This window comes from Miniopterus schreibersii (assembly GCF_964146895.1).
Source record: "Miniopterus schreibersii genome assembly, chromosome: 5".
Taxonomy (NCBI): domain Eukaryota; kingdom Metazoa; phylum Chordata; class Mammalia; order Chiroptera; family Miniopteridae; genus Miniopterus; species Miniopterus schreibersii.
The window spans coordinates 54,634,657-54,649,992 of record NC_138106.1 but is presented as its reverse complement, the minus strand read 5'-3'; the positions used below and the strand labels follow the sequence as shown (position 1 = coordinate 54,649,992).

Here is a 15,336-nt window from a genome sequence, read left to right as displayed (position 1 = left end):
GGGGCGGAGGTGCGGGCCAGCCCCGCTGCGGGCCGTCCGGACGCGCTCTCGGAAGCCAGCCCTCCGCCCCTCGGGCCGTCCGGGTGCCACAGCCTCGGGCAGAGGGCGGGGCCTCGCGGGTCGGCTCCGCGGGACGGTGGGCGGCGCACGTGCGGGCGGGCGGCGGGCGGGCGGCGGGCGGGATCCCCGGCGCCGGGGGCGGGGCACCCGGAAGCGCGCGCGGACTCCCGGCGCCGAGCCCGGCCGTCCCGGGAGCGCCGGGGACGGCGCGGGGAGGTGGGCGCGCCGCCCGGGCCGCCGCGGGCCGCGGTCACAGGTGGGCGGCGCGGAGTCCCCGGGACTCCAGCTCTCGCGCCGGGAGCCCTGCAAAGCACGGACGGGGGGACGCGTCGGCGCCGCCTCAGGAGCCGACCCTTTCGCCGCCTCGGCTGCAGCCGCACCTCCGCCCCGGAGCGCAGGTAACTTCCCCTCCAAGGTCATTCTTCTGGCGGGGCGGTGCTTGCGGCGCGCCCGCGTCCTCACCGTTGGTGGGGGCGGGAGAGGCGAGCCCCGCGCGGGGCCGGAGGAGCGGGGCTGGATTGCGACCCCCAGCGCCACCCGGCGTCTCCAGAGCCGGGCGGTCGGCCCCCGCAGCCGGGCGGCTGCAGCGGTTACACGCTGCGTCTCTCCCCGCAGCCCCGAGGGCGAGTTTCCATCCGCGCCCAGGTTCGGGCGGGGACCGCGCAGCCCTCCTCAGCCCGCACCCGCAGGGGCGCGCAGCCACCCGCGTCCCGGCCGTCCCGGGCGGCGTGGTCGGCCGTCGCCATGGGAACGCCGGGGCCCGGCAGCCGGCCCTGGAGGGGATGGGGCGGTGGAGGAGGCGCGGAGCCTTAGAGCCCCCGTGCGCCCTGCCTGTCCAACCCGGGTCAGAAAAACCTGATGAAAACGGGAACCTTCCCTCCCTTCTCGTTTTTCATTTCTCAGGCGTTGGCGGTTGATCAGACAGAGGAATGAATGTGTTTACAAGATGTGAGTTGTGTTCTTTCCTCCTTTACCTTCTGAGGGCTCCTTGCACCTCATGGTGACAGGTGGGAATCATGACACAGAAGGGCAGTGTGAAGTCGGTGAAGAAAAACAAGGCGGAAGAACCTGAATTGGAGCCCCTGTGCTGCTGCGAATACATAGATCGAAATGGGGAGAAGAACCACGTGGCCGCTTTTTTATGTGATTGCCAAGATCTGGATGAAGGCTGTGAGAGGTGAGAGCCCAGTGTTTCTTGATACTGATTCCACTGGCCCTTTTGAGAACTGCCGTGTATACTTTCAGCTTAGCCACTCAGAACACTAGAATTTGCTCTTGGTTCTGTTTCCGAGGATCTGAAATTGAGCGTTGTCTTCTATGTCAAGGGTAAAGGTTTTATAAAGATGAATTACTCAATTCTGCACAACTGTCTGGTCAGCTCAGTTTACTAGGTCCTTATTTTTCATTTAAAGGGATAATATGGAGAGAACAGGCAGATGAAGGGATAGTAGGCAAATTAAATGTAAAAAAGTAAAATGCAGCCTGGCAGAATCTGTAATTTTAAAATGAACACAGTACCAGAAAGACCCTACGTTCTCAGTGATCTCGGCATTTAGAGGCTGACTACCTGGGACTGGACTGTGCCTGGCCACAAAGGGCCTTAAAAGTGTTGAAAGATCATTTTCCTGCTGTTGGAACTGGCCTCACACCTTGTTTTTGGGGAGGAAATCCAGTTAGAAAACATGTCCCTCTCCTGCACTGGTTATTTTCAACATGAGTGGCAACACTTTTGTTCGATGCTATTATATTTGGCTTTTATTTTCACTGTTAATCCCAGTGATGGAAATTACTATTCAGAAAGATAATTTTTAACATCACTGAACATTTTTTGTATCAAGCAGTAATAACCTGGCTTTTATCCATTTTCTAAGTAATATATTTAAACATTCTTGCCATATGGAAAGCATAATGTGGGAAGAATAAAGATGTTGGAAACTTGCTTTTCTCATTAATAACTACTTCTGCTTAAAAAGTCATTGCAATGGCAGATTGCTGATTTAGAGCTTGGTGCATTAATGTAGCCTGGAAAGCATCCGTGGGAACCACTTTGGTCTAGTACCAACCTTGACACCTGAATACACCATGACGCCTTTGTAATTCTTACTTGACAGTGTCTATAATCTTTTTTATAGGTGTCTTTAAACATAGGTTCTTTAGACAGTCTAAAATCTGTGAGAAAATGGAGCACTTTGTGCTAATGAATGGAGAAATGATGCTGCTTCCATAATCTCCATCACTCAAGACCGCATCTCTTCCATTAACCTTCTAACTCTCCCCCCCCCCCCAGCCCTTGAGACCTGTGCTGTCCCTGAGTTCTCCCCTCCGTTCTCTCTATGCACTTCTCTGGAGAGAGGCTCCCTGCATTTCCACTCTCCCTTTGCTCTTTATGACTCCCATATAGTAATCTCCCACTTCCAAGTTCCAGCCCTGCTTTTTAAAAATTGTCTAAAATCATTGTGATTCCTTAAACTGTTCCCTTCCTTACCAGCCTAAGTATGCAAAAAAGGTCAACAATACCATGTGTCCTCAAAGCTGGGTCACTTGACTCATGCTTGTTTGACCTGCATTGTGCCGCATGCAGACCCCTGCCCCTGCGGACCTGGTTCACTCCCTGGGCCCAGTACAGGCTGTGTGCCGCACACATATCTGTCCACTGGAACGCCTCCCACCATTCCTCTCCACATGTACAAATGCTAGCCAGCTGTCAAGGTCGAGCACAGATCCCACCTTTTCCACAGAGACCCCTCTGATGTCTCCACCCACAAGTGTCACTGTCCTTTGTGCTCTCCTCACGATGTTCGGCTGTAATAGTTCACTGGGTGGTTTTGCTGCTTTGTCACTTACCTAATAATTCTTGAGTTCTCATGTCGTCTTGTCTTCACAACTGTATTGTGAATTTTTTTGAGATGTTTATGTCTCTACACCCACCCAAGTCTAGATAGTATTTGTATGGAATGTGTGTATTTATATGTATTTGTTTCATGGAGAAGGAGTTAACTGTTCACTAAAGAACATCTTCAGGTTCATATTCAAAAATGATACACGAATTTGAAAACAGCATGTTTAGTAGTCAGGCAGTAGACAGAATACTTGACACCTCTTTTTATCATTTATCCTGCTCTTTGGCTTACAGTGTCCATCGTTTTTTAATTCAGCGCCCTCTCTTTGTGCTCTTTCTGAGTAGATGGATTACCTGTAAATCCGCACAGCCGGAGACCTGTGAAAGAATCATGGATACAATCTCTGATCGCCTCCGAATTCCTTGGCTTCGAGGAGCCAAAAAAGTTAACATTAGCATCATTCCCCCGCTCGTGCTCCTGCCCGTCTTCCTCCGAGTGGCCTCCTGGCATGTCCTCCTGGGGGCGGGGGTCCTGGCCTCCCTCCCGGCGCTGGGCCTGTGGTATTACTACCTCACGCACAGGAGGAAGGAGCCCACGCTGTTCTTCCTGAGCCTCGGGCTCTTCTCTCTGGGCTACATGTACTACGTGTTCCTGCAGGAGGTGGTCCCCAAAGGGCGTGTGGGGCCCACCCAGCTGGCTCTTCTTACCTGCGGGTTGTTTCTGATCCTCGTAGCCTTGTATAGAGCCAAGAAGAATCCAGGCTACCTCAGAAATCCAGGCAGCGAGGACGCATCTCTAGGCAGGAGCCGAACCCAGTGCCCGGACAGAAAAGGGCAGAAGCCCAGAGGGCTCCTCAGCGCAGATCCGTCGGCCGTTCTCAACAACCGCACGCTGAGGGATGACCAGAAGGGCTCGTCCAGGCTCTTGGCCGGAAGCCCCCCCAAGGTGAAGGAGGACTGGTGTGCCCAGTGCCAGCTGGTGCGACCCGCCCGGGCGTGGCATTGCCGGATATGTGGCATCTGTGTGAGGAGAATGGATCATCACTGTGTCTGGTATGTGGGGGAGAAATTGGAGGCTTGCAAAGTGTAAATTCACGTGAGACTCTAGCCGTGTTTGATCTTCCTTTGTATCATCCTAAAATCTCTCCTTCCCAGCCTTACATCTTGTAGATGTCTGTGGGCTGTTAGGATGTTCCCACTTAGTCATCAGTTTTTCCGAGTTTCACAGATTTAGTTCTTTCACAGTCATTTCCTGAAGGTGTTTTTTCTTTTTCCTTTTTTGCTATTCTCTTTTGAGCTGCCCCTCATTTATCATCTTTCTAAAAGAGAAGCATCTACAGTTGAATGATTTTTAAAACTTTTTAAAAGAATTTATCAAAATCAGTATGGGCTCATTTCCTTTTGAGCACAGTTCAAGCAAGTGTTCCCATGTTTTTAGGTGGCTCGTTTGTCCTGCCACCGTACATCCTTCGTCATTTCGATGCTACTGATGGTTTCTAGTCTATGTTATTGAGGGAAGGTCTTGCCAGGTAACTCTCTATTTGGTTATTGGTGGAGAGATGGGCTTTTGGGGTACCTACCCGCTGGCCAGTGACACCTGAGGACACATAAGGCCTATAAGATGTAAAGTGCAGCTGTTAAAGTTAATGTTGCAGCTTTACGGAGTAAATCTTTAACGGGGGTGTAATTAAGTCAGCTGTGACTGCTATGACTAGCATGTTTGCAACTTGATTGCTCTTAAGGCAGTCGAGGGCAGTGAATTATGCTTTTTAGGACTAAGATTCTGGTTACATGGCCTACCTCCTCCAGAAGGGAATGTCAGAGGGTGAGTGCAGAAAGGCCAGGAGGGCATTGGGGTGGACGAGTGCAGGGCCCAAGTACAGGGATGGCTCTTTTCTGGGGCTGTGTCTTTAGGAGTAAACAGGTATTTTCATTTTTAGATTTTCCACTTCTCTTTGTCATCCCCCCCCTCCCCCCGTTCTCTCTTTCTCTCTCTCTCTGAGTGCATGGCCCATTTATAAGTGCTGGTTTGCAGAAGGCCTGACAGTCTCACCCAAAAGAAGATCCTACCTACTGGGGCATCCCAGTGTCCCTGTACATCCTGCCCTATATGTTCTTCAAATGGCTGTGATGCGAACTCTTTTTACCTGACAAGTAATTTGCATATCACCGAGTTATTCTCCATCCCACACCATGTTTCTAATCATATCTTCTTCTTAATATATTTTTTAACATATATTTTTGGATGCTGTGTAACATTTCTTGATTTTTTTTTTTTTTTTTTTCGAGAGAAGGGGAGAGAGAAACATTGATTTGTTGTCCCACTGATTTATGCATTCATTGGTTGGTTCTTGTATGTGCCGACTGGGGATCAAACCCACGACCTCAGTGCATCGGTGACAACACGCCAACCAACTGAGCTACCCGGCCTGGGCCTGTGGAACACTTCTGATGCAGCGTGTTTAAGTTTTCATAACTGCTATCACCCTTTCCGAATCGTGGTGATTACAGTATTAACTCTCTTCATAGTTGGGTAAACACTTCAATTACTAATATTTAGAAAGATTTGTTAGCTAGGTTTTGCTTAAACTAATGATATTTCATTTTGTAAAGAGCAGAGACTTGTCCACATCTCTCAGTGGACAAGTTTTTAATTCCCTAAAAATGAAAAATAGGACTTTTTAATCACTGAAATTCACAGTATTCCTGTTTTTAAAACTTTTTTGTTTACTATCTGAGTTACGTAGAGAACTTTTTAAAATGTGTTTGCTTTTGCTGTTTTGAGGATAAATAGCTGTGTCGGAGAATCAAATCATCAAGCATTTATACTTGCCCTGTCCGTCTTCTTGCTCACCTCGGTGTATGGGATCACGCTGACCTTGGACACCATTTGTAGAGATAGAAGTGTCTTCACAGCCCTCTTCTATTGTCCTGGAGTTTATGCAGATTACAGGTGAGATGCGGATACCAGGAGGGAAGGGATGTTGCCATTACTATAAGGGGCTGTGATTTGCTACTAGGTTAGGACAGGTTATGGGGCTTTTGGGCATCCCTGAAATTGCCAACAAAATTGTGCAGTGGGCAGGTACACTTTTCTAGGGTGATGTCAAAAGGATCATTGGCCCTTAAAAAGTGAGGAACTAATACTGTATAAGTAGGGCCAACCTGCTTAATCAGGGACTTCCAGGGTCAAATGACTGCTCACATCCCCAAGCAAGTGACAATGAAACTAGAACAAACTAACTAGCAGTCCCAGGGTATGTCTGTGGTCCACTTTGTCACAGTCAGCGAATTCATTTATTGCCGCTTTCTGGTGCTTTTTAGCCCAGTCTTAATTTGCTGCCTTGCGTCCTTTTGTAGTGTGCCTACAGTCTCTAGGACCTTCCTTTTCTGTTTAACCTCTGTTGGTTTATCCTGTTCTACTTTTTTTTTTTTTTTGAATTACTGCTCACGATCACTGAGGTATCTAGGTCAAAATTTCCTTCAGCTTTGTTCATTTGGGCACATTTCTAGATTATAAAGATTTCTAGGCTTTGGAAGAAGCTGAGATTTTTCAGCTTTGGCCCGAGCCACTCCCTCCCCTGAAAGACACAGGCTCCCCGCCACCGCCCAATGTTCTTTGTTTTCAGAGCAATCCCTGCTTTATCTACATAGTGCCCCTGTGCAGGTGTTTGTTTATATTAGTCCATGGACACACCTCCCCATTGCCATTATAGGTCTAGATATTTATGGGCTTTATTAGAACAGATTTGTCATCCTCCTCGGGGGGTAATAAGTTCCTTTTTCCCCCTTGTTGAGAGTCTTAGTAGGTTGTGAAATTCTTCAGTAAACTATTCATAGTAGGTGTGACAAATGTCCTAAAGCAGAGCATGTCTGTATGTTACAAAGCACGAGTTCTGTCGATTTTCTGGGAGCCACTTAAATAAAATAGTCCTGCCATTGGCCCTCCCTGCTCTGTACAGGAGAATCCACCTAACTCATTTGCAGATGTTTGAATGAAAATAATCGGTTGGCAGACATTGATAGTAGCCTCTCCTCACAGTTTTATTAATGTGCTGAAAGCTTTCTCGTCCTGTGTTGCTGTTTGGCTTTAGGAAGCAGAATTTGAAGTGTGCTGGTGTTGGGCATTGTCTCTGTATTTGTTCAGCAGCATTGGACTGGAAAAGAATGGAAATTAAGAACCTTCCCACCCACAGCTTCCTTGAGGGTGTTTATAGCCATCTTGTGGTGCCTTCCGTTTCTCTTGAGTTAAGAACAAGTTAGGAGTTATTCATTCAACAAACAGATTTTGAGCCTTATTATGTCAGGCACTGTGTTGGTTGTGTGGAGGATACAAAATGCAGAAAACAGTCCTTGCTATTCTAGTAAAATGCTGGAAAAAGGGGCACTGATAATTAAAAACTGAAACAGAACATGTCCATTAATAGTCATCATTTAAGCAGTTATTGGCGTTCTGAGAAGAGTATCTTCCAGTGGGATGACTGAGGAAGGTGCCCAAGCCCTTGGTAATAAGTACTACAAGTGTAAAATGTGAAAACAGGGACAGCTTTCTGAATGTGAAAAACTGGCAGCCCTGACCTGCCCATTCCCTTCCCCAGCTCGGCTCTGTCCTTCACGTGCGTGTGGTACTCTGTGATCATCACAGCGGGCATGGCCTACATCTTCCTGATCCAGCTGATAAACATCAGCTACAACGTGACCGAGAGGGAAGTGCAGCAGGCCCTTCGACAGAAGACGGGGCGCCGGCTCCTCTGTGGGCTCATCGTGGACACAGGCCAGTACAATAGGGGCTTCCTGCGGAACTGGCACCAGTTCTCCACCCTGGGCACTGCCCCGTTCCAGCACCCCGCCGAGGACATTGTCTGAAGTGCCTTCCATGCGGATCCGCGAGGGGCGGCGCCTCCCTCTGCTTCCCTCCATCCTATACTCCGGTGTCCATGCGGGGTGTTTGCTTTTATCCCGATTTTCTTAAAGGCATTATAGGGCTATGCTCAGGTTTAGAGACTGGACTGGAGAAATGAATTTTTCTGACTTCACAACTTAAGAGGTTTTTATATCGAAGCAGTAAAAGTAGAGCCAATCCTTTCCAGTCACTGTGTGAACTGACTCAGTCACCAAAAGTTGAAAAGCATGTGGATTGCTAATGCACAAATTGATAGAAGCAATCCCCATCCCTTAGTGTGGGAGGAAGAGTCTGGGTTAGGATAGTTTCTAGTCCCTCTTTTGATTCCCAATAGCCATGTGACCCCTCATCGAGTCACTTCCCCAAGTCTCAGGTTCATCTGTAAGGTGGGGTCCCGACGCCTGCCCTGGATTCCTCACAGAGCGACCGTGAGGGTCACCCGAGGGGTGAGGTGTGTGAAAAGCACTGGAAATTAAAGCATCAGGGAGGCATGAAGTATTACTAGGAAAATCCCAGGCTGAAAGAAATGTTTGTAGGTCAGAATATTGAAGCCAATATTATTAATCTCTTTTTAGGCATTTCAGAGTGCAAAAGAAGATCCCAAATGCCGTGCTGTACAGTTACGGGAATTTCTCTTTTGGAAGCATTAGACAGTAACTACTCAGATGGGGTAGTCAATGACCAGGTGGATTTACAGTGTCATCTGGTCTTGAAAGGAGAGTTGATACCAGTTATGAAGATAATTATCGCTGGTGTAATGTACAGTGGTTGTGAGTTTGGGTGATGAGTTCCTATGTGTATCTTATTTCTTAGGTATTTATTGTTTAGATTTACTCTAAATAACTCCAGTAGGCATTAGTGTTTCTTCCTCTTTCCACGTCTCACCTGGCAAGGTGCTAGCCACGCTGTGACGATGGCTGGAAGAGGCAGACAGACACGCACGCCTACAGGGAACGCCTTACCCTCTTCCTGGGTAGGGTGGCTGGTTAATATCAAGGGCTCGATTTTTTGTTTGTGTGATTCGAATGCTGTCAGCTTTAGCACTAAGTTGCAATAATCCGTCTTCCAGCATTCACATTATTCTGGCACAGACTCTTTTTGAGGGTTGACTGACATCTTCCTCTTAACTTGCACATTACTTGTCATTCACCTTTCCTTAGATAACAGTATCTCACCAGGAGAGAAAAACAGGGTATATGTGGTTTCCACTAATTAATGGACTACTGTTCTTTCCTTGTTCTTCCTAAAATACCAAGTTGTTTCTTTAATGATATCTCAAAACTGAAAATGTATAAAGAATTAAATATGTATGTATAATGGGTCTATTCTTCCACAGAACTAAGATGAGGCAATTTCAGATGGGGAAAAAAAATCTTGAAATATTTGGTTTTGTACCTGTAATTTTTAAATTGAATTTATTGGGGTGACATTGCTTAATAAAATATATAGGTTTCAGGTGTACAACTCTATAATACATCATCTGTATAGCATATTGTGTGTTCACCACCCCAAGTCAAGTTTTTTTTTTCCTTTTTCAATCCCAAAACTAACTCATGATTCCTTAAATTCGCCTTAGCTTATAGCTCAATATAGGGAAGATATTGCTAGGTTGTTCAGTCTTTCTGTGCATGCTGCTGTAACAAGAGGTTTATAAATGTTGAGAGGAAATAGGGCTACTTCCTGCGACTCTGCCCTGCGCAGCTAGCACCGCCCCTGGTCCTGCCATGGATCGAGGCTGTCCTTAGCTTGTCCTCGCTCTCCCCAGAGGCAGGTTAACAAATGATGGCTCCATATTCCCCTGGGACGAGCCAAACAGCAAGTCTGGGGATGTTAGCAGAGGCTGTGGTTTCTACAGTGATGCATTCTCCCTGGGCAGAGTCAAGCATTCATTTGGAATTATCACTGGATCTGATATAACTAATTCCTTCTGTGTAGGTTTGAGATAAGAGAGACAGTAGTAATGTCAAGGACAGCACATGAGGCCAGAAGTCTCTAGTTGCAGTCTTTTGAATGCCAGATGGATAGCCAACTCTGATTGTCCAGCAACTGATAATAACATTCATAGAAAAGTTAGTATAGTTAGTAATTTTAGCCTCTTGCCATATCTTTAAAAACAATCAAAATATGCCGGGCCAGTGTGGCTCAGTGGACCCAGGAGGTCAAGGTGCAGTTCCCGGTCAGGGCACATGCCCGGATTGTGGGCTCGATCCCCAGTAGGGGTGTGCAGGAGGCAGCTGATCAATGACTCATTATTGATGTTTCTCTCTCTTTCCCTTCCTCTCTCTGAAATCAGTAAAATCAATCAAAATGACATGATGAAGATGAGTTGCACCGAAAAGGCCAGTTATTTGGGAGAATTAGCAATGACCCCCAACTTTATAAACACGTAACCCTAGTAGCGTCACCTGGATGGGGCAACTCAGTGTCCCTCACTTGGAAAAGGACTCCTCGTATATTGTTCTGGCTTATTGGAATTAAGAGGCTTGTTTCAGGTTCCTTGAGAACTTCATAATTGGCAGTTTACAGAAGAAAGCCCAAACCTTTGAAAAGCTCAGTGGTTTCGTGGGAGGTAAAAGTCTACTGAAGTATCTATACCAAAAGGAGGGCAACCAAGCAGCTCTCCATGAGCAGTGCTCTGTGGGCTTTGGGACATCCTTGGCCTACATGCCTAGACTTTTACACTCTGAAACTATTGAAGGGATTTTGCCCCTTAAAGGGCAAAGCCTCTTTGAGCCCCAGAGAAAACATTCGTGGTGGTGGCCATGGGGTACTGCCCTGCAAACCTACATACCAGCAGTCTCTTGGCCATAGGAGTAAGTCACCCCGCAACAAAGTGGGTCCCCTCTTCTCCCCCCACATCCTCAGCCTCTGTTAATAAACATACTCGATGTGGAGCTTAATAAATGATCTATTGTATTCCAATCAGTATTACTGTCATGCCAGGAGTACTATTCCTGGGGAAGAGAAATGGGCCCATTTGAGAGATTCAGTGGAGAAATAGTTAAGGATAAGAATTGCATGAAAGGAGAAAATCCTTTAGTATCTAAAATGTTTCTTATGCCACCCCAGAGTCCTCTGTGGTTACAGCTGGGCCCACCTGGAATGAAATGACCTTTACTGCCTCTTGGGCAGGTCTCTCTGAAGCTTGAGTGTGTTTGGGGGACACTGCTGCTTGTCTCACCTGAGCCACCTGTGCATCTGTGTGTAGCAGACGGCAACCTGTGCTATCCAAGCAGTGTTTTCCTTCGGTGAATGAAGTAATCATCGTCTTCCACTGCACCATCTGCCTAGCAGAAAGACTGCTACAAACTTTCTCTTATGCAATAGTCCTTGGTACTTTGAATATTTTTAGCAGGAGAAAATTTTCTATACTAGAATCTTCCACTGCCAGAAAAACCAAGGTTCTCTGTAATACTGACCATCTGCTTAATAGACTATATTTCCATTAGATTTTTACTATAAAACTCAACTAATGTAAGCAAAAATGTAACACAGAAGCCCAGTTTTAACCAGGATGTTTAAAAATGAATGTTTTGTCAGGTTTAAGGATCTCTTTAACCTAGATAAACAGGTTTATATGACTTAACTTTATTTTAGCCATATTTGGATGCCCTGCATTTTAAAAGAATTTCCTCAAATAAGCAATGGATGACACTTTTGCTTGAGGCACCTGCTTGGCGTCTGGTTTTCTTGTCAGCTTGACAAGCGTGCTATTTTATATTAAACATTGTAGAGGTGATGCAGGGTGAGGAGAGCTGTGCTTGACTTAGTGCTGAGGAAAATTCAGCATGTTCCTGTAAATGTTTGCTGTGACTAATACAAACTTTCTGTACAATCAGCTAAATGTGATCCTGTTGCTAATGGACAGGTAGCCCTACTACCTGGGCAATGAGTGTCTCACTCTAGTATCAGGAGCAGGCCAAAGACTGAAGGCTGAATGAAGACAGATTTCCTAGAGGTTGTGGCTGTTTCCGATTTGGGCTTGTGACTTATTACTACTCTAGCCTTCCCAATGGCACCTTCCACTTCTAGGAAATTCATGCTTTAAAGGCAGAGCTTGAAAACCAGATCTGCTTGAGTCATTGATGCGACTAAAATCCCTATTTTTTCAGGTGGCGTCACTGACAAGATGTCATGTTCTAGAATTTGCACGAAGCTCAACTTGTGAGCCTGTGGTCTGGGTGATTTGATGGTTTGAGTTGTTAGGGTTTTTGAGCCTTTTCATTTGATTACGTTTCTGGGTCTGATGTTATTGACTAAAGGAAACCCAGGAATGTTTATTTAATATTAAACTGAATATTTAATGTAACTGGCCCAGCAACATTAAAGGATTTCTGAGGCCAACTCTGGAAGCTGTGGGCTAAACATTTTGCACTGTTTTCATACTTGTATTCATATCTTCTTATCACCTCAGACTCAGCCAGACACAAGGCCTTTCAAATGGAGATTTTAAAAATTACTGCCATTTATGTAAAATAATGTACTGTGACCAAGCTATTTAAATGGAAAATAAAGTGCTTTATTTAAGGAAACTAGTTGGTGTTTCTTGGTGTGTCTCCTGAACTTTTTGCTTTTAAGAAAAGCCTGCATTGTAGCTGGGTGTCTCTGGTGACCTAGATGTCCCCAGCCTCTGGACCTTAAACTATCATATTCTTGGTAGTTACTTTTCCAGTTTTGTAGGCCAGGGGTACTGCTTATTGGGCATTTTGTTAGCAGTAAAATTGCAAATCATATCTTTAAGGTAGCCCAGCAAGCCCCTGGCCGGTGTGGCTCAGTTGGTTGGATTGTCATTCCACACACCAAAAGGTTGCAGGTTTGATTCCTGGTCAGGGCACATACCCAGGTTTCGGGTTCTATCCCCAGTTGGGGTGCGTACGGGAGGCAACTGATCGATGTTTCTCTCTCATGTCGATGTTTCAGTCTTTCTCCCTCTCCCTTCCTCTCTCTCTAAAATCAATAAAACATGCCCTTGGATTAAAAAAAAAAAAAAGCCCAGCAAGAGATGTAGCTCATTTACTAAGTTTTTTCCTTAGAAGATTCTATAATAAGTAGGTAAAAAGTTCTTGCTGGCTCAATCAGAATATGGGCTGCTAACGACTCAATTTCTAAATAATGCTTGAGGTGAAATAAAAATAAAAGAAAGCTTAAGAGAGAAAACTTAAGCTCTCTGGGTTTATTCAGGCCCCTGGAATGTTTACTTAAGAGATTCACCCTTACGTACAGGCTTGGTATTCAAATAAAATTGGTATTTGATTTCTGGGTGCTAATATCAGCCAACATTCTATAACTACTACAGTTAAGAATAAACAGTGATTTATATGGAAAGAGATTTATATATGAATTACTTCTAGTCCCATTTTATTTAGTGGCCATTAGTCTTAAAAAGTTTTCAGGTAATTGTGGGGACAGAGATACTGTAGAAGAAATAAAGTTCAATTTAGGGTGTTTTGTCATAGTTGAGTAAATCACATCTTCCATAGAAAAGTACAGAAGTCACTTGCAGGTGGTACGGCTCGAGCTAGATGTCCCTTCTAGGAAGAAGACACGATAACAGAATTTATTGAACACAAAGAATTTCACTTAACCAGCTCAATATTTTCAATTTACCAAACAACAGTTACCTTAGGGCTGCAAGGGGCTTTCTCATTTTACTCTGTGCATTTATCTACTACTAGAATTTGTTGTATAAACGTGCTTTGTAATGAAAAAATATCTAGCAGATAATTCAGTTCATGGAAGGGACTGTCTTTATAGTCTTTAGTACCCTAAAATTAAAACATTCTTTGAATTCAAGATAAATATCTTGATGTATAGATCAAACTGAGCTGAGGTCGAGGAGCCAGATCAAGTGTTATTTAGAAGCTGCAACTGGGAGTATGAACAGACATTTTAACAAATTGCTAGACTTCCAGTCCTGCTTATCAAGGTGCACTAAAGAAAAGTATCTTTGGTGCCCCAATTTCTCTGAAATTAGGATATGCTGTTACCCTTTACGGCAGCTGCAAAGAATACCTTGTGATTCTGTGGTTTTCCATTAGGGGCAGGCAAAAAGGACGGGTCTGGCAGAATGCCTGTTGCTGATGCCTGGCCACGTATGACTCGTTTTCTAAGTGCTCACTACTTTTAATTTATATTTGATTAAAGTTACAGTTGTCAACAAATCACGTTGAGCTATAAGGACACATTTTCCTCCACAAGCTCAGACAAGCAAACACGTCCTTTTTAAAGTTTATGATGCTAAAAATATATACGATGCATTTGAGCAGTAGAACAGGAACAGTTCCTGTGGATGATCCTGCTGTGATAAATGCTTTAGTGAACTGATTAGCAATCCAAGAGAAATAAAAGGAGGAAGTACAAACTCAAAAATAAGTCCTTTGATCCAAGAAGTACCTGACAGAACGCAGCCAGGTAGAGGCAGGTACATGTGGGCAGGTGGCGATAACACATCTTATGGACCACGAACATTACCCTCCTAGGCACGGTGCCTAGGCTTGGTTCGCTGCACACCACGGCCCCTTACCTGACAGAAGCCAGGTACCTGACCGCAGCGACAAGCGGGAGTCACGGTGGAGCCAGCACCTGGAAATCTGGAAGGATCTCAGCTACCTTCCTGCGGAGCTGCTCTCGCCTTTCTTCTCTTCCTCTCTCCTCTTTCATACACTCTGCAAACTCCTTCCACGTCTGCAACATGACCCGGAGAATCCTCCTTTAAGAATAAAAAGGAAAAACGTGAAATACTTTCCACCCGAAGTACAATCAAAACTGTAAGAATAATCCTTACGTGAGAAAAATACATTTAAAAAGGTATAGAAATCACAATTGGCATTCAGACTAAGAAATGCTGTAAAGAAAATAAAGCAGGAAAAGTGGATGGGAGTGACCGCCAGTTCTTTCTACTCCCCCTTGGGCGGGCAGGCGAGCCTCTGAGAAGGTGGCACTCCGATGCCTACCCAGTGGTCCCCACAGGGCGGGACCTGGAGGCGCCGCCCACACTGTGCTCACGGAGTGACAGACACCCAGGCACCAAAAAAGGAAACATATCGAGTACCTTATTCCCCAAGCAGTATTATTAAATAAGACGTCACTGTAGTATAAGTATTAATATGGCTTACGGTATGATTTGACTTATATAAAGTTTCAAACCAGGCTAAACCAAACTATAGACTTGAAGGCTGCATGCTTAGAAGGCAAAAGTGAAGAAAAAAAAAAACAGCAAGGAAATGCTCCTTATAAACCTCAAGGTAGTTTACCTTTAGCAGGGAAGGGCTGGGCCTTTGGGAATAAGCCAGTAAGCACGCCGGGGGGCCAGCAATGTCCTACTCCTTGGCCTCAGTGGTGGTGACATGGGTGTTCCCTTTATAGTAACTCGTTAAGCTGTACTTGCATGGTTATAGTTCACAATAACGTTAAAAAATTGAACTTACAAACCTACGTGACATAAAGAATACATAAATTTGCACAAGTGTGTTTCATGTGTTTCTCATAATCTTACTCTCCTGCCAGTCCCTGTGAGGCAGAGAAGGCAGGCATC

The 15,336-nt window shown here is 45.5% G+C and overlaps 2 protein-coding genes across 6 annotated transcripts in view; one reads left to right on the top strand and one right to left on the bottom strand.

Moving 5' to 3' along the window:
• Positions 1–244: 244 nt before the first annotated feature.
• Positions 245–9,271, top strand: ZDHHC23 (zDHHC palmitoyltransferase 23). 2 transcript variants are annotated; one of them, XM_081138742.1, is made up of 5 exons: positions 245–458; positions 1,043–1,237; positions 3,245–3,952; positions 5,685–5,852; positions 7,498–9,262. In XM_081138742.1, exons 2-5 carry the CDS (start codon positions 1,077–1,079, stop codon positions 7,763–7,765), a joined length of 1,305 nt encoding a protein of 434 aa, XP_080994868.1. In that variant the 5' UTR covers positions 245–458; positions 1,043–1,076; the 3' UTR covers positions 7,766–9,262. The 2 variants fall into 2 exon arrangements, with proteins under 2 accessions (XP_080994868.1, XP_080994867.1); XM_081138741.1 differs by lacking the exon at positions 245–458 and having other exon boundaries at positions 786–1,237; positions 7,498–9,271.
• The window catches only part of CCDC191 (coiled-coil domain containing 191), a 67,498-nt gene continuing 59,977 nt past the window's right edge, over positions 7,816–15,336 (bottom strand). For 3 of the 4 annotated variants that reach the window (XM_081138734.1, XM_081138737.1, XM_081138736.1), the window contains one exon: positions 7,816–14,511. In XM_081138734.1, coding sequence (XP_080994860.1) covers positions 14,367–14,511 — 145 coding nt within the window. In that variant the 3' untranslated portion in view covers positions 7,816–14,366. The remainder of the gene's footprint in view (positions 14,512–15,336) is intronic. The other variant, XM_081138735.1, reaches the window with a different exon arrangement.

Bases quoted from the DNA above. Each gene is read 5' to 3' on its own strand.
- ZDHHC23 (XM_081138741.1), top strand. From the start codon at position 1,077: ATGACACAGAAGGGCAGTGTGAAGTCGGTGAAGAAAAACAAGGCGGAA. The intron at 3,953-5,684 runs GTATGTGGGGGA...TGCTGTTTTGAG, and splicing joins ATGGATCATCACTGTGTCTG to GATAAATAGCTGTGTCGGAG. The intron at 5,853-7,497 runs GTGAGATGCGGA...TCCCTTCCCCAG, and splicing joins GGAGTTTATGCAGATTACAG to CTCGGCTCTGTCCTTCACGT.